Genomic DNA, 19,452 nt, shown 5'->3' with positions numbered 1-19,452 from the left:
ACTGCATAATGTCTTGATGCTAGTACTGAATAACTGCATAATGTCTTGATGCTAGTACTGAATAACTGCATAATGTCTTGAGGCTAGTACTGAATAACTGCATAATGTCTTGATGCTAGTACTGAATAACTGCATAATGTCTTGATGCTAGTACTGAATAACTGCATAATGTCTTGATGCTAGTACTGAATAACTGCATAATGTCTTGATGCTAGTACTGAATAACTGCATAATGTATTGGGGCTAGTACTGAATAACTGCATAATGTCTTGGGGCTAGTACTGAATAACTGCATAATGTCTTGATGCTAGTACTGAATAACTGCATAATGTCTTGAGGCTAGTACTGAATAACTGCATAATGTCTTGATGCTAGTACTGAATAACTGCATAATGTCTTGATGCTAGTACTGAATAACTGCATAATGTCTTGATGCTAGTACTGAATAACTGCATAATGTCTTGAGGCTAGTACTGAATAACTGCATAATGTCTTGATGCTAGTACTGAATAACTGCATAATGTCTTGATGCTAGTACTGAATAACTGCATAATGTCTTAAGGCTAGTACTGAATAACTGCATAATGTCTTAAGGCTAGTACTGAATAACTGCATAATGTCTTAAGGCTAGTACTGAATAACTGCATAATGTCTTGAGGCTAGTACTGAATAACTGCATAATGTCTTGAGGCTAGTACTGAATAACTGCATAATGTCTTGAGGCTAGTACTGAATAACTGCATAATGTCTTGAGGCTAGTACTGAATAACTGCATAATGTCTTGATGCTAGTACTGAATAACTGCATAATGTCTTGAGGCTAGTACTGAATAACTGCATAATGTCTTGAGGCTAGTACTGAATAACTGCATAATGTCTTGAGGCTAGTACTGAATAACTGCATAATGTCTTGAGGCTAGTACTGAATAACTGCATAATGTCTTGATGCTAGTACTGAATAACTGCATAATGTCTTGATGCTAGTACTGAATAACTGCATAATGTCTTGATGCTAGTACTGAATAACTGCATAATGTCTTGAGGCTAGTACTGAATAACTGCATAATGTCTTGATGCTAGTACTGAATAACTGCATAATGTCTTAAGGCTAGTACTGAATAACTGCATAATGTCTTGATGCTAGTACTGAATAACTGCATAATGTCTTGATGCTAGTACTGAATAACTGCATAATGTCTTGAGGCTAGTACTGAATAACTGCATAATGTCTTGATGCTAGTACTGAATAACTGCATAATGTCTTGAGGCTAGTACTGAATAACTGCATAATGTCTTGATGCTAGTACTGAATAACTGCATAATGTCTTAAGGCTAGTACTGAATAACTGCATAATGTCTTGAGGCTAGTACTGAATAACTGCATAATGTCTTGAGGCTAGTACTGAATAACTGCATAATGTCTTGAGGCTAGTACTGAATAACTGCATAATGTCTTGATGCTAGTACTGAATAACTGCATAATGTCTTGATGCTAGTACTGAATAACTGCATAATGTCTTAAGGCTAGTACTCAATAACTGCATAATGTCTTGATGCTAGTACTGAATAACTGCATAATGTCTTGAGGCTAGTACTGAATAACTGCATAATGTCATAATGTCTTGATGCTAGTACTGAATAACTGCATAATGTCATAATGTCTTGATGCTAGTACTGAATAACTGCATAATGTCTTGATGCTAGTTCTGAATAACTGCATAATGTCTTGAGGCTAGTACTGAATAACTGCATAATGTCTTGATGCTAGTACTGAATAACTGCATAATGTCTTGATGCTAGTACTGAATAACTGCATAATGTCTTGATGCTAGTACTGAATAACTGCATAATGTCTTAAGGCTAGTACTGAATAACTGCATAATGTCTTAAGGCTAGTACTGAATAACTGCATAATGTCTTAAGGCTAGTACTGAAAAACTGCATAATGTCTTGAGGCTAGTACTGAATAACTGCATAATGTCTTGATGCTAGTACTGAATAACTGCATAATGTCTTGATGCTAGTACTGAATAACTGCATAATGTCTTGATGCTAGTACTGAATAACTGCATAATGTCTTGATGCTAGTACTGAATAACTGCATAATGTCTTGATGCTAGTACTGAATAACTGCATAATGTCTTGATGCTAGTACTGAATAACTGCATAATGTCTTGATGCTAGTACTGAATAACTGCATAATGTCTTAAGGCTAGTACTGAATAACTGCATAATGTCTTGAGGCTAGTACTGAATAACTGCATAATGTCTTAAGGCTAGTACTGAATAACTGCATAATGTCTTAAGGCTAGTACTGAATAACTGCATAATGTCTTGATGCTAGTACTGAATAACTGCATAATGTCTTGATGCTAGTACTGAATAACTGCATAATGTCTTGATGCTAGTACTGAATAACTGCATAATGTCTTGATGCTAGTACTGAATAACTGCATAATGTCTTAAGGCTAGTACTGAATAACTGCATAATGTCTTGATGCTAGTACTGAATAACTGCATAATGTCTTGATGCTAGTACTGAATAACTGCATAATGTCTTGATGCTAGTACTGAATAACTGCATAATGTCTTAAGGCTAGTACTGAATAACTGCATAATGTCTTGATGCTAGTACTGAATAACTGCATAATGTCTTAAGGCTAGTACTGAATAACTGCATAATGTCTTGATGCTAGTACTGAATAACTGCATAATGTCTTAAGGCTAGTACTGAATAACTGCATAATGTCTTAAGGCTAGTACTGAATAACTGCAGAATGTCTTAAGGCTAGTACTGAATAACTGCATAATGTCTTGATGCTAGTACTGAATAACTGCATAATGTCTTAAGGCTAGTACTGAATAACTGCATAATGTCTTGATGCTAGTACTGAATAACTGCATAATGTCTTAAGGCTAGTACTGAATAACTGCATAATGTCTTAAGGCTAGTACTGAATAACTGCATAATGTCTTGAGGCTAGTACTGAATAACTGCATAATGTCTTGATGCTAGTACTGAATAACTGCATGATGTCTTGATGCTAGTACTCCATAACTGCATAATGTCTTGAGGCTAGTACTGAATAACTGCATAATGTCTTAAGGCTAGTACTGAATAACTGCATAATGTCTTGAGGCTAGTACTGAATAACTGCATAATGTCTTAAGGCTAGTACTGAATAACTGCATAATGTCTTGATGCTAGTACTGAATAACTGCATAATGTCTTGAGGCTAGTACTGAATAACTGCATAATGTCTTGATGCTAGTACTGAATAACTGCATAATGTCTTGATGCTAGTACTGAATAACTGCAGAATGTCTTGAGGCTAGTACTGAATAACTGCATAATGTCTTAAGGCTAGTACTGAATAACTGCATAATGTCTTGATGCTAGTACTGAATAACTGCAGAATGTCTTGAGGCTAGTACTGAATAACTGCATAATGTCTTGAGGCTAGTACTGAATAACTGCAGAATGTCTTGATGCTAGTACTGAATAACTGCATAATGTCTTGATGCTAGTACTGAATAACTGCAGAATGTCTTGATGCTAGTACTGAATAACTGCATAATGTCTTGATGCTAGTACTGAATAACTGCAGAATGTCTTGAGGCTAGTACTGAATAACTGCATAATGTCTTAAGGCTAGTACTGAATAACTGCAGAATGTCTTGAGGCTAGTACTGAATAACTGCAGAATGTCTTGAGGCTAGTACTGAATAACTGCATAATGTCTTGAGGCTAGTACTGAATAACTGCATAATGTCTTGATGCTAGTACTGAATAACTGCATAATGTCTTGATGCTAGTACTGAATAACTGCATAATGTCTTGAGGCTAGTACTGAATAACTGCATAATGTCTTGAGGCTAGTACTGAATAACTGCATAATGTCTTAAGGCTAGTACTGAATAACTGCATAATGTCTTGATGCTAGTACTGAATAACTGCATAATGTCTTGATGCTAGTACTGAATAACTGCATAATGTCTTGAGGCTAGTACTGAATAACTGCATAATGTCTTAAGGCTAGTACTGAATAACTGCATAATGTCTTGATGCTAGTACTGAATAACTGCATAATGTCTTAAGGCTAGTACTGAATAACTGCATAATGTCTTGATGCTAGTACTGAATAACTGCATAATGTCTTGAGGCTAGTACTGAATAACTGCATAATGTCTTGATGCTAGTACTGAATAACTGCATAATGTCTTGATGCTAGTACTGAATAACTGCATAATGTCTTGATGCTAGTACTGAATAACTGCATAATGTCTTGAGGCTAGTACTGAATAACTGCATAATGTCTTAAGGCTAGTACTGAATAACTGCATAATGTCTTGAGGCTAGTACTGAATAACTGCATAATGTCTTGATGCTAGTACTGAATAACTGCATAATGTCTTGATGCTAGTACTGAATAACTGCATAATGTCTTGAGGCTAGTACTGAATAACTGCATAATGTCTTAAGGCTAGTACTGAATAACTGCATAATGTCTTGATGCTAGTACTGAATAACTGCAGAATGTCTTAAGGCTAGTACTGAATAACTGCATAATGTCTTAAGGCTAGTACTGAATAACTGCATAATGTCTTAAGGCTAGTACTGAATAACTGCATAATGTCTTGAGGCTAGTACTGAATAACTGGATGTAGGAGGGCGCTAGTCCCTCCTACATCCAGCTTTTGGTGTATGTGTGTGTGTGTGTGTGTGTGTGTGTGTGTGTGTGTGTGTGTGTGTGCACAAACATTGTCCTACACAAACATTAAATTCCCATCGACAATGAATGGACAATTTTACGTCATAGTGTCTGAGCAAATAGACACAGGGCTATATCTTGCACCACCCCTTAAGCATTATCCCTAAACTAATTTGCCATTTTTTACTATTTAAAAAAAAAACGTTTAAAATAGTTCAAATAGCCGATCTACAAGCTCACAAGGTCTCGATGTAGATCGGCTAGTTTAGTTTTATTGTCTCCACCAGGCCGAAGGCATGGGGAGAGAGTATGTTTTGCACTCCGTCCGTCCGTCCGTCCGTCCGTGTGTCCGTGTGTCCGTCCGTCCGTGTGTCCGTCCGTCTGTGAACAGCTAATCTCTGACACCGTTGGCTTGATCGCAGCCATACTCTGCACACACACTCCCTGAATGCCAGAGCTGAACCTCTGCTCCAATGTTTTCACATTGGCCTGTTATAGCGCCACCAGGAGGCCGCTTTGTGCAAAACAAATGTTTTGACAGTAAACCTACAGATTTTGTCCAAACATTACGCAAATTGGTACACAGTCTCTCTAGAGCCATTCAACGAAACGGATCTTTCAGATTTTTCAGACTCCATCCTGATTGGCTACGATTGGCTTCCAAAGTTCGCAGGAGTGCTCCGTTTCAAACAAAATGCTGCAAATCATGAACACATCGTGTGATTTCCGTGAAATCTTGCACGCACATTTCCACTAGGTTGAGGAAGAAATGCCACTTGAATATTTTCAACTCAGCCTCATGGTGGCGCTATAACTGGCCGATTTGTGTTTTTACCTATAACTGCACCGATCTGTGTAAAACCATGTATGCACACTCCCTAGAGGCCAAGGAAAAACCTTGGAATTTTTCACATCTGCTCTTTATAGCGCCACCAGGAGGCCGACATGTGTAAAACACATTTTCTAATATTACTCCTTCAGATTTTATCCAAATTTCACGCAAATTGGTACACATGCTCTCCATAGTCATGTGATCATGTGATTTGTTTGATTTATCATAATTATCAATCCTGATTGGCTACGATTGGCTTCTAAAGTTTTCAGGAGTAGCCCGTTTTGTACCCGTTTTGTACAAATCGCCACAACTCATCGCCACAACTCCTCAACGCAGTGTCCGATTGCGGTGAAACTGTGCATGCCTATTCCCACTACTAGGCTGAGGAAGAAATGCCACTTGACAGTTTTCAAATCAGCCTCATGGTGGCGCTACAACAGGCCAAGTCGCGTCACACACACACACACACACACACCACACACACACACACACACACACACACACACACACACACACACACACACACACACACACACACACACACACACACACACACACACACACACACACACACACACACACACAAAACCCCAAATAAACATGTTTATATTACTCCTAAAGATTTTGCCAAACATCACACACACTCCTATCCTCCTGGTGGAGACCTGTGCCCAGAAGGGCACTTTTTCTAGTTTTAAAATGTTTTTCAAAAAAGTAAAAAATGGCAAATACGTTTCGGGATAAGGGTGGCGCAAGATGGAGCCCATAGTGTCTATTATGTCATGATGATGTACAGGCGTAATTTTTTATTCCCGAAAAAGGGGAACATACAATCTCCTCTCATCATGAAACGGCACATCTAAAGGCCTATTCATTCATAGTCTGGATTTTCGGTGGTGAGGTGACCACCGCTCCGGTGGTGAGCTGACCACCGGAGCTGAAATAACGTTGAGCGGTGGCGAGTAAAAACAGAGAGAAGGGCTGGAGCGGTGGCGGTGGTTTGCTCTTCACCGCGGCTCGTGACGTCATGTTGTAGTTCGGTGGTCACCTAACCACCGAAACAGGCCTACAGACTATGTACAGTTGGAGGCCATCGATATTGTCCTTTTCTTTTTGCTGAGGTTTGCGTGATCTGCGCAAAATGACAGTTAACCCATTTTGGGCGGGAACCCCTTTTGGTGTTTTAAACATATGTTATAATTTAGCTATTGAAAAATAGCAGATCTACAAGCTCATAGCGCGCCACTCGGTGGCGCGCTATGAGCTTGTAGGTCTGCTATTTTTGAAAAATCGTGTGAAAAATATTTATTTCAGAAAACTGGAGGATTTAGAAGGATTTTTTTTTAATTTTGAGGTCAGGCCTAAATGGGTCAAATGATAAGGGACAATATCGGTGGCACCCAACTGTATGAGCCTTTAGACGTCGGAGACGGTCCTTCCCCCTTGTTTTGTTTGATATAATAAATCAGGTAATTAGAAGTCTGCATCCAGAACCACAGTAACTGAGTACCACAGACGAAAAACAGTCTAAGTCCAAATTTCATTCTGACCCCTCCACGAAAAGGCCTCGTTGTCCTGAACCCTTATCTATCATTTATACATTATCGATCAATAGTGTGGACTTAGACTGTTATTCGTCTGTGGCATTCGCCAAACCCTACTGGAAGTTTGTATTGCATCATCTGCAATGCTCATTTTGACCATACAATTAATCGGTAATCGGATATCGGTCCAGTGTCAATAGTTTGTGCATCCCTAAAAATCAACAAGCTACATCATCGTCAAATCGGCGGTGTCGTCATCAACAGAAACGTGCGGGCGGTACTGCTTTAACTTCTAGTGATTTTTAATGGGTTTTTTTGTGGCTTTCGCCTTTATTTTATATTTTTTATGGAGGGACAGACAGTAGGCTGACAAGAAATGGGGAGAGAGATGGGGGGGGAAGACATGCAGTAAAGGCCGTCGGGATCGGGAGTCGAACCCGCGGCACACTGCCAGACTGGATTACCAGCCAAGGTGCCTGGACCATTGAGCCATGGCCCAAGCCACTTCTAGTGATTTTTACTAGTTGACTAGTTGCCTAGTTTACTAGTCGACTAGTTGTTAACTACCTATTGTGTAAAAAAAATAAAAAATAAAACGTAGTTTAAAAAAAAACGGTGTACATTGGTGACTATAATCTAGCAATCTAGCTGATCTTGAGGCCTACAAAAAAAATATTTTTCTTATCAACTAGTCAACTAGTACCAACAAGGTCATCTAGTGGATATAGTAGACTAGTTGAATAGTCGACTAGTTGCTTAAAGCCCTAGCGGGCGGCTCACCTGAGATGGCGTTGGTGACGGACATGAGGGGCGAGTGCAGGGCGGAAGTGACCCCCCACACCGTGTGGTATCCCACGATGCCCGCCAGGCCGAAGATGGTGACCATCTGGGTGAAGGCGGCGTTGGGCGCCGCTATGCCCAGCCCCAGGAGAGTGGCGAGACCTGGGCACACACACACACAGCGTGGGAGATAATATGACAACTAGATTAGTTACCACCACACTGTCTCACACACAGTGGATATTACATGGTGAAAACACTCAATCAAAACTAATCGACCATATGTTATGTATGTATATTTTAATAAAATAAAAAAGGTATTCAACATTGTTCAAATCAATTTTATAAAATCAATTTCATTAGAAGCTCCCATGCAATGATTCGCTATTTGTGCGTTGAATGAACAAGTATAAAATATCTCTCAAGTGGTTAATCACACTAATTGATTAAGTCAATTATGGAGAAAAAAAATCTATTAGAATGTTTTGTGTTGATTTGTTGATATATAACACGCATATTATAACACTCTATGATTCTTCAGTTAATCTAAAATGTCATCGATAGAAAAAAACGACAAAAAGACAGGCCTAACATACAGTATACGCACGCACGCAGAGTATGTGTGTGTGAACAGAGAGAGAGCGACACACACACACACACACACACACACACACACACACACACACACACACACACACACACACACACACACACACACACACACACACACACACACACACACACACACACACACACACACACACACACACACACACACACACACACAGAGAGAGAGACACAGAGAATGGTCTATACTGTACACATATATACATACTGTGTACATGCTGTATGTACTAGTACTGTGTAATCTAATATGTGATGGATGGTATGGTATGTTGCTTACTGGATAAAATAAACGTTTAGTGTACAAAGCAGCCGGCTGCAGTAGATCCGTGGTGGGTCTGGGGTTAGGGAACCAGCACCACAGCTAAACAATGCGTCCACCACATTGACCACCACACTGTGCCTCCTGTACATTGAGCTGGGGCGTGGCCATCTTTGGAACCCGCCCACTCTACAGCCAGCGCCACTTCAGACACACACACGCAGCAGGAGACTGTTTACAATGCACACTTCCTGGCACTAACAGAGGGGGGGGGGGGTGTGTGCGCGCCTGTAATCTACCTGTCTCGCTACTTGCCTCCGGTCTACATGCCAGCAGTGGTGAGAAGAGACTTTGACCAGAATAGTCCTTCCTGACCAACCAAAAGGGAGGGCTGGGACTCTGGGACTTTGAGCTGAAACCTTGTTTAGTGACCCGACCTCACCTCATACGCGTCGGATTTGGTTCTAGGGTTTATTATCCTTTCTAATTTATTGTTTTATCATTGCCTACTTAATTTGTGGCCATTGCTTTAAAGTGAAACTTTGACCCACTTTCAACCTAAATCTCACGGTTCTGATATGAAGAGAAAAATATATATATGTCTTCTGTGTATTTCTCTGTGCAATGTTGATTCGCGAAAAAGTCGCGAAACAATGACGGGGCATCGTCCACGTGGAGTTAGGGGTCTTTAACTCAGAGAGTTAAAAACAACACTGATGATTTTATAGTGTTTGATTGGGGGTCCGAGAGATAAGTCTCGTTTGTCATGGATATCAGACCGAGGGTCCTAGAAAGTAACAACGGCCGAGTATCAGCGTAATAACCCACCTCCGGTGTACATGCCAGCCTGGGTCATTGTTGCCTGGAACGGAGAGGTCTTAGCTGCCTTCTCCTTGGCCAGCTCCTGGACACTCTTGGTCTTAGGAGGGGCTGCTGCGGGAATGTTGTTAGGCTGGGGAGCAGGGAACAGATTCTTCCCGTCCTGGAAGGCGAGGGGTACAGAGGGGAAAACAGAAGGAGCACATAGAAGTGAAGACAATTAGCAGAGAATAATTGCAATCGCCATTCGCCATCATAAGTCTATCAAGGATAGACAATCAGACATGCATAACACTGTGATTAGAAACCATCTCTACATTAATAAATACAGTTATGGCATCCAAATAATAAATAGGGCATACTGTAAATTGTCTATACAAAATGAACACCTTGTATTTAAAAGAAATAGCTGTTGTGAAAGAATGTGTCAAAAATAGCAGACCTAAAAGCTCAGAACGTCATGTTATGTTATGAATTTGTTTTTGTGAGTTTTGTCGAAGAGATTTAGTGTAGAGGGGGGGAAAAAAGAGCATGCCAAGAACAGAAGCAACTCATGTCCGGCCAGGCTGCTAAGCAATAAGCATAGAGGATTGAAGTGGTTAACAGTTTAAGGGCCCCAGACGGAGGTCTCCGTCCTATGAATTAATTAAATGCGATGCCCTAGAGACGGAGATTGATTAATATGAAGGAGATTGATATCAAAACCGATCGCATCGCTCCACAGGCTGGGAGCGTCTGTTGCGGAACATTCGATGTTGCGCAACAGTGGGACATCATCGAAAATGTTCCCTCTCCATTTTAGCCGACGAGATCGAAAATCTTAAAACGTTAATAACTCTTGATCTAAATCATTCAATCCAATTCTAAGAAAAGATTATGTGTTAGACGGCCCCACCGCGGTCCCGTCGCTAGTCGCGGTAGAATTAATCATACCTCCCGTTGTTGTCGATCGCCTCTCTATAGTTGAGTGTTTTGGCTACATCAAGCTACTTCAGCCACATCCGGGATAACATCCGGTCCGTCGCTAAATGTGCTCCGCTGCTATAAATCACTGGGCGCTATGATTGAATGGATTAAATAACCCCGGGCCCTCAAGGTGTTAAGCATGTGTTCAGTATACCTGTACCGGTAAAGAGAGGCCTCGTACCTGCATAACAATCGATCCCCTGATGACATGGTCTATGGTTCCATAGTTGAACTCCTCCTTGACGTTGAAGTGAAAGTTCTCCGTGTCGGGGCTGATGGCCCGGATCAACTTGGTGATGTTGTTGGAGTACAGAGTGCTAGACTGCGTGGGCAAGCGGCTGGGCAGGTCCGTGAAACCAATGTGCGTTACTCCCTACGGCAAATCACAAAGAAAACGTATTACAGATAATGGTTGACGTCAACTATAATAGTCCTCTCTCTTGTGACTACAAAAACAAAAAAGGACAAACATTAAACAATCCTAGGGATTTGTGGGACTACTGCTGTGCTATGAATGCAATCTCAGTTTGATTCTACCAGGATTCGAGGAGGAGGCTAATTAGAAATTACACAATTCTGCTCCACCGGCAGCACTCACCCTAATGAGGCCTATAGGTCATCATAGCCCATAAGCCTTTTGAAGCTGCACGAACAGAATATGAACAGTTGAGATTATGTATGCATTTATTTTAGCAGGGAACAAAAAAATATGTTCTGGGTAAAAACCTTCCTCAGTGTATTCCTGCGTTGTACACTAATCTAAACATGACGTCGTATCAGGTTTTGCAGACAATGAATGGGGCTAATTTATCAATGGAGTGTATATTCTGCCTTAAATTCGAGGGGTGGGGTTTGGCGTACGCCCACGTCAACGTGACATTTATCAAGTGATCCTATACAGCCGATCCTAGATCTGGTCAGAGCTTTGATAAATGTCATGGCCGTCATTTAAATAACACGCCTTTAAGTTTACATTTTCTCGAAACGCCCCGATTTTACAACTAATAACCGGAATACGACCAGACGACATATGGAAAGCATAGAGTTATAATGGTTAAAAAAAAGTGTCCCCCGCTCATGGGGGAAACTTGGCACAAAACATTTTCAGATGGGGGTCCGCGTCCAAATACATAATGTTGGGGGGGGTCCATGGCACAAAAAAAACCAGAGAACTACTGATTTGTAAAATAGGCGTCAGGTCTAATTGGGCTAAACAGTTGTATCTTGTGTACAGTAGTGTAGGTATGGGGGGTGTTTATACCTTGTATACCGTCAACTCCCCGGGGACCGTGGTCTGGATGTTTCCACCAGCCTCTGCAGCCAGGTCCACCACCACCGAGCCATCTTTCATGCTCTCGATCATGGGCGTGGTGATCAGGATGGGGGCCTTAATACCTGCATTGTTAACAAAGGAACAAACCATGGGTAATTATGTGTGGGCTGAGAGTCAACAAGCGGTTTGTCACTGTCAAGCGGAAACCTTGCGTAATGTGCACGTTGCTTCTCTGTTAACCCATTTTGGGGCGGGAACCCCTTTTGGTGTTAGCATTATGTTATGCTTTAGCTATTGAAAAATAGCAGATCTACAAGCTCATAGCGCGCCACTCGAGCTTGTAGGTCTGCTATTTTTGAAAAATCGAAGAACACCTGACATTGAAACATAGCTTTTTCAGAAAACTGTCAGGATGTAGAAGACATTTTTAGAATCTGATCTCAGGTCAAAATGGGTTAAGTGGCACTGAATGATACTGTTCCAATGGATTCCAAAGTAGTTATCGTTAGTGACTCTTTTTGATACAGAGACAGTCATGGCGGCAAGACTAACTGTTCAGGAGAGGAGAAAAACTGTTGTTTTTTTGTTTGTTTTTATCCAAATTAGTTAACAACACAGGCAGACATGCTAGAGCATGTCTGAAATAAATGTCAGAGCTGAAATTGATGTGTAAATGTGAAAAATATAAACATGTACATAGCTAGGTGTAATGTTAGAGTCCACAGAAGTGAACCTTTCAAGCCTGTTTTCTCAAGACATCCCAACTGGCTATGAAAAAAAACATTAACATTGTGAATCACATCTTGATGATGTCATCAAGATGTGATTCACAATGTTAATGATTTGGTATATTATCAAACAAGTATCAAACATCAGACGGTCTCCATTCGCCTGGAAGTGGCGGAAATGCATGTATTTAAGTCTGACCAGAATCAGGGATAAAAGACATCCCAACTGGCTATAAAAATAAATGACCAGTTGGGAGATACCAGAGGCAGAGGCATGGACCCCCCCCGTGCGTGCGTGCGTGCGTGCGTGCGGGCCACTGTACCAGGGATAAGAGCAGTGCTGATGAGGATGTCGACATCCAGGCACTGTTTGGCGAACAGCTTCATCTCTGCCTCTATGAACTCCTTGGACATCGTCTTGGCGTAGCCTCCCTGACCGTCTCCCGACTCCTTGACGTCCGTCACTTCCAGAGTTTCTGCTCCCAGAGACTTGAACTGCTCCAACGCTGCAGCTCTGGGAGGTCCGAGAGAGGAGGCGGGCAGGAGGAGGACAGAAGAATGAAATAATTCCTTTATTGGGGTTAACACCAGTCTTAACCAATGCTTTTAGACCTGAGGACGATTATATGAATGTCTGCTAAATCCTGACAGTTTCTACGTCAGTGGTTCTCAAACATTTTCATGTCAAGGACCCCCAAAAATGTATGTAATTGGCCTCCATCTGAAAATATGTTGTTTCAGGGACACCCAGAAGCAAATATTTGAGTTAAAAACCATTCACTCTGAAAGAATATATATAATATATATTCAAAGATTTGTGCCACATTTTCACGATTTCTCAAAAATAGCAGACCTATGCGCTATGAGCTTGTAGATCTGCTATGTTTCAATAGTTAAAGTGTAACATATTGCTTAAAACACCAAAAGGGGTTCGCGCCCTGAATAGGTTGATGGTGTTTCATTCAGGTGGCAAGATAGTTCCTCCACACAGCGAAGTTGACTCAAAGTAATTAATTGTGAGGGAAAGAACAACAGTTTCCCACTTGGCCCCACTTGAAAATCTCAAAAGCGTTTGTGGCCCCCAAGCATACAGTATGACCATTTAAGTGATCAGATGGGTGGGCCGCATGAAAATAGCAGATCCATAAGCTCACAATAAGACGCGTTGCAACACATCGTAAGCTTGTAGATTTGCTATTTTAATATGTTCCACCCGAATAGGGATGCCACGATTTAGATTTGGATAGAAATGGACACATTATGTACAGCACAGAAACATCAGTAGGCAGTACAGGGTCCATGGGCGAGAGCTGAGCATTCCCACTACATCACTGCTCGTTGCTGCCATCTAGTGGCCGGTTAGAAAACAAACCCAAATCTCATCCTCCATACTAGTCCAAACATAAGGGTTGAATCCAGTGTTGATTTTGTCGACTAAAACTTAGACGAAAAATGTTCGTCGACTACCTTTTTCCACTGACGAAAACTAAATGGAAACTAAATAAAAACTAAGCCATGATGACTAAAACTAAGACTAAATATACTGACAATTTGGTCAACAAATAAAAAGACTAAAATGGTAGGAAGGGACTAGTGGACATCCAGTACGAGTCATTTTACACTTGGTTGCATGCTGAAAATAGCAGATCTACAAGCTCACAACACGCTCACAACACGTCGCAGACGTCGTGAGCTTGTAGATCTGCTATTTTCAGCAAGTGTAAAATCAGCCATTACGACGGCATCAAGGCCCGCCAAAATACATTTAGTTCGATTTAGTCGACTAAAATCGTATGACATTTAGTCGACTAAAACTAGACGCACGCTAAAAGATTCCAGGTGACTAAAATGTGACTAAATCTAAATGAAAACTATTCAAGAGAAAACTAAAATCAAAATTTGCTGCCAAAAACAACACTGGTTGAATCCTCTCGTCCCAGTTTGTAACTGTTTACAGAGTACTTCATCTCATCCAGCCTGTCTACACTGTAAACAAGGGATAAAAGGGTTACATACGTTTTCTCCATTTGTGTCAGAATGCTATTAAACAAGACATACATTTTGTTGTTTAATGCTACTGGTTCACCATTTCAGTTTGCTGTTGTTTCCATCAGACTAGGAGTTTTGTATATTTTCCAAAAAATGAAAATAACCAGAACGTCACTTACTTACCCATATAAAGTAAGCACTTGAACACTAGAGGGCCAATTCTGGGGGCAAACATTCCTCGAAAATAGCAGATATACAAGCTCAAAACACATGGCAACGCGACACGTTGTGAGCTTGTAGATCTTTAGTGTAGAAATGATAGAGGGTTTGGCTAGTTAACATAACCTGAAGAATAACTTGTTTTTACACGAGGAATTAGTAGAAAACAAACCTTGTATCAAAGCCTCTGACAATGGCTCCCATCGATCGGGCAGTGCCAGCTGCTGCCAAACCAGCCACACCACCTCCAATGATCAGAACCTATAGCCGCACACACACACACACACACACACACACACAGTGAATTAACCCATTCTGACCTGAGATCAGATTCTAAAAATGTCTTCTACATCCTGACAGTTTTCTGAAAAGGCTATGTTTCTATGTCAGTCGTTCTTCGATTTTCTTAAAAATAGCAGACCTACAGGCTCGTAGCGCGCCACTCGGTGGCGCGCTACGAGCTTGTAGATCTAATGCTAACACCAAAGGGGGTTCCCGACCAAAATGGGTTAAACAATACCGTGTGAAAACAATACTGGCACATGCCATTCACGTGCACACAACACAAATATATCCATATATCCATATACACACCTTTGCAGGTGGTACTTTCCCAGCTGCAGTAATCTGCCCAGTGAAAAACCGCCCGAAGCTGTTGGCTGCCAGCACCACTGCTTTGTACCTGAAATGACACAAAACACGGCCATGGTTGTCATCGTATGGACATGATCTACTTCCATGTATGGAATCCACACTGTTTTTTCTCCTATAGAGCACTGAAGTCTGACGTCAATATCGGTAGAGGGTGCAAATCCACGGGTTCATGTACTTTTTATTTGCATTGTAATCCCCATAGGGGGATTTTAGATCGCCTCATATAAGAACTGTGTTTGAAAAATAAACATGTCATCCCGGCCGTTTCACGATCATGGATATGAAGAATCAACTGCCTGAGCGAAAACGCTAATGTTACTGCTACTGAATTAAGTTACATTTTCGCTAGAAACAGACTGTATCAAATATAAGTGACTGACTGTCGTAAACGATACAGAGACACCTCCCTGACAATAACACAGAGACAGCTTGTTTATTTTTGGACCACAATGCTTATATGAAACGATTTTAAGATGACCCCATGTTATTCTCCATAGAGAAATGACTTCCGTGAACCAGGAGATGAGCGAGTGACGTCAGGACTTTGGCGCTCTATTTAATCATAGTGTAAGTGTGCAGAAGGCAGAAGCCTCTTTATCTTTAAGACCTTTTTAATGCCACTTTTTGTGAAAATGTAGGGTGATTATTATTTTTTTAAGCCAGGACAACACTCCACACGTCCCAGACTCTTCTCCCTTCTGGCTCCAAAACTATGGAATGAACTTCCCATTGCAATAAGAACTGCAGCCTCACTCCCAATCTTCCACCGTAGTCTGAAAACCCACCTCTTCAGACTCCATCTTAGCCCGTAGCACTTGCCCTAGCCTCGACGACCTTACAGGCGTATGCAAAGGCTCAACTTATGAAATTTAGATAGCATTTTTATGTAGACATAGCACTCTATACTGTATAGTTTTCATAGTACAGATATTCTATTGTTAGATGGATATTAGGTTCTTAACTTATGATTTTGGAATTGGATTGGATTGGCTTGGATTTCTTTATGTATTTCTCCCCAGAATAGGGATGCTAGGCTTCATATGGTTATGGCTTGACAGTTTAAGAGAATTAATGACCTCCTGCCCAGACAGACTTTAGAATCTATAATCTTGCGTGATACTCTGGATGCAGGAGTACACACATTCAGAATGCTGCCTCAGTGCAGCCTGCGAGAAACAATGAGCAACGGTGAGACACAAAACATGCCGAGATACAGTTCAGATCATTCATGTGTGAAACAAGACAAGTGGTCGAACTCGTCTTCTTTCTGGTTGAACGTTGCTGAACAGTGTTCATGGTGCTGCTACACCATGTTTTTGAATGTTGCTATAAGTAAGTTAAATAGGCTCAAACTCCATTCTTTATTGTAGATCTCATCATCACAGCAGAGGGAAACTGGTGTCTCCCTAAATCAGGATGTCCACCCCACCCCACCCGGGCCAGAAAGACTTTTTAAAATATGAGCTGTGTTTATACTATCTGTGCCAAGGTAGGGTAGGCCAGTCAGTCACAGAGCCAAGACACATGCCTACAAGTTCACAATATAGAAATAGGCCCAAACATTTTTTTTGGGGCCGAAGAAATAATTAGAAAGAAGAAAAAAACGGCAAAATATTGTGTTTGTTGTCATGATTTGTCACAACTCGAGTTGGCTTTGTATGACGCTTAAAAGGTCTTTAAATAAATACTGTTTGAAAAGCCTATGGGGAAAATGCATTGGGAATTATTTCCTGGGCCTGGCGTCGTCATGAAAGGGGGCGGGACTGCGACGCTCTATACCCTTGACACATAATATAGAGCAACAGCTAAACCGCTGACAGACATTTCATAGGCATATCATTTGTCATCACCACTACACTATCATAAGTATATGCACTGATAGTATGGTTGGTAGTACATACCATGCAACTTGTATGCAGGTGTCTGTCTGCGTGCGTGGCCTTACCCTGCAATGTTGGCCATGGAGCTGAGTGCATCGAAGCCCTGGGCGATGGTGACCCTGGGCACCTGGTCCATGGCCAGCACGGTGGCTTTCTTCTGAGACAGCATGTCCATCAGCTCAGGGTTCTGGGCCGGGTAGATGAAACTGACCAGGGTTGCCGACTCTTTCATGAGATCGATTTCATGGGACAGGGGAGCACGCACCTGTGCAGAAAGGAGTGGGTTGGTTAAGGATGACATGAAAGAACTCGAAAACTCCACTGACATGAAAGAACTCGAAAACTCCACTGATTACCTCGAAAATTGCACTATATTATTTTGAGGCAAATACACTATATTAAAAGCGTATTCGAAGCGGATGGGTTGGGAATCGAGATTTATACCAAATTTGTGAAGGCGATATCTGAGGAGCGCCTTGAATGAGTCTCTATAAACATATCTCTGCTGTCAGGAGTAAACCAAGTCCAAAATGTTCATTTTTCAGGAAATGAAAAATATACATTTTTCAGGAAATTAAGAAAACCTTATATATTTAAAACAAAGCAATACAGCCTCATCAAAGTTGGTGTTGTAACTTTATATATTGTCAATTACTTCCATGAGAGGGGGAGACGTGGTGGAGTTAGTTGCTTTAGCAGACATTTTGAGGGTCCAATGGAGTTAAGAGGTTTTGTCCGAATCACTTTTTATTACTTTCCATTGGTTCAATATTTTTGAAAAAACACACAGACGTAAAGGGTGTTCAATAGCATTGATTTATGCCAAAAATCAAAAACCTCATAAATTGAGAAATTTGGTTTCCTCCCGACAGTATGTAAACGGGCCAAACAGCAACTGGTTGGGGGAGGAATACAAGTGCAATGTGTTTCCCTCTAGCTTGTGGAAGCAACTCTCACCTGTTCTCCCCCATCGTCCCTTACCTTAACGAGCACGTCCGACGCCAGCACGTCTTTGACGTCCTGGATGGTGGCTCCTGCCTGGGCGTACTGCTCGTCTGGGAACTTTGCGGACTCTCCGGCTCCTGCCTGGACGACCACGTTGAAACCCTGCTTGACCAGCGCCTGGACACCGGCCGGAGATATCGCCACGCGACGTTCATTCTGGAAGATCTCCTTGGGAACACCGACCGTGATTTGTTTGTAAGGAATACCTGAGAAGACAACGAGACAACGTGCAGTTGGCTTTAATTAGGGGTTCCTTGTTGTCACCCGACTGCTTTACACGTCAGCTAAAAAAGGTAGATTAGTTAGTAACAATTCATACAGTTACACTTTCTTCTATAAAAACAAACTTAAATATTGGAGGAGTGGTTGAAAAAAGGATATGCAATCAATTCAAACATAGCCTAATTACACTCCGTATCAATCGGAGACCTTTGATGTGTGTGTGTGTGTGTGTGTGTGTGTGTGTGTGTGTGTGTGTGTGTGTGTGTGTGTGTGTGTGTGTGTGTGTGTGTGTGTGTGTGTGTGGTAAACCATTGTATGTCCTTTCATACAGCAAGCAAGGGTGTTTGAAGGAGAAGAACTGTGACTGGAGTGGAAACCTTGTTTACCATAAATACACCCACAGGCATTTCTAAGCTGACCATCAAGGCCAATGTCCCATATAATAACTACCCAACAAAAGGCATCGTCTTTCCCACTGCCGAGCCGTTACTAAAACTAAAGGATGTTTAATATACGCATAAGACAAGTGTTTGTCGATAGTGTAAGTGTTCTCCACAGAGATAAATTAATTCTCTAAACAAAAGGACAGACGGAAAATCACTTTGACAGTTCACAAGGGCCCTTTTCAACATCGAGGCTTCAACATGACAAGCAACATAAAAAAGAGTGAAAAGGAGTCTCTCTGTGTAGCTTTAGATATGGGTAACACCAAGCCAAACGTGCGTGCCAACTTGCTACACTACAGTATACAGAATGTCCTCCGTGGTTTTGTGATATCCGTTATCAGTTAGCTAACCATCATCCCCATTAACTTATATCAGTCAACACATTGAAAACCAGGCGGTTGTTTAGCATCAATTACATAATCCTGGTTGCACGTTAATTAGGGCTAACATTAATACTGAACATTCTCTTTCTACAGCATCTGCGTTTGTTAGTGT

At 41.4% G+C, this 19,452-nt stretch overlaps 1 protein-coding gene across 1 annotated transcript in view; it reads right to left on the bottom strand.

The window, feature by feature from the left end:
* Positions 1 to 19,452, bottom strand: part of nnt (nicotinamide nucleotide transhydrogenase) — a 69,130-nt gene that overhangs the window by 45,215 nt on the left and 4,463 nt on the right. The window contains exons 3-11 of the mRNA XM_079524519.1: positions 18,266 to 18,495; positions 17,350 to 17,549; positions 15,345 to 15,432; positions 14,923 to 15,011; positions 12,866 to 13,056; positions 11,803 to 11,936; positions 10,723 to 10,914; positions 9,585 to 9,738; positions 7,871 to 8,032 (exon numbers count right to left, since the gene is read on the bottom strand). Coding sequence (XP_079380645.1) covers positions 7,871 to 8,032; positions 9,585 to 9,738; positions 10,723 to 10,914; positions 11,803 to 11,936; positions 12,866 to 13,056; positions 14,923 to 15,011; positions 15,345 to 15,432; positions 17,350 to 17,549; positions 18,266 to 18,495 — 1,440 coding nt within the window. The remainder of the gene's footprint in view (positions 1 to 7,870; positions 8,033 to 9,584; positions 9,739 to 10,722; positions 10,915 to 11,802; positions 11,937 to 12,865; positions 13,057 to 14,922; positions 15,012 to 15,344; positions 15,433 to 17,349; positions 17,550 to 18,265; positions 18,496 to 19,452) is intronic.

The sequence above is a fragment of the Electrona antarctica genome (assembly GCF_951216825.1).
Source record: "Electrona antarctica genome assembly, chromosome: 16".
Classification (NCBI taxonomy): domain Eukaryota; kingdom Metazoa; phylum Chordata; class Actinopteri; order Myctophiformes; family Myctophidae; genus Electrona; species Electrona antarctica.
This window is presented reverse-complemented; position numbering and strand designations above follow the sequence as displayed.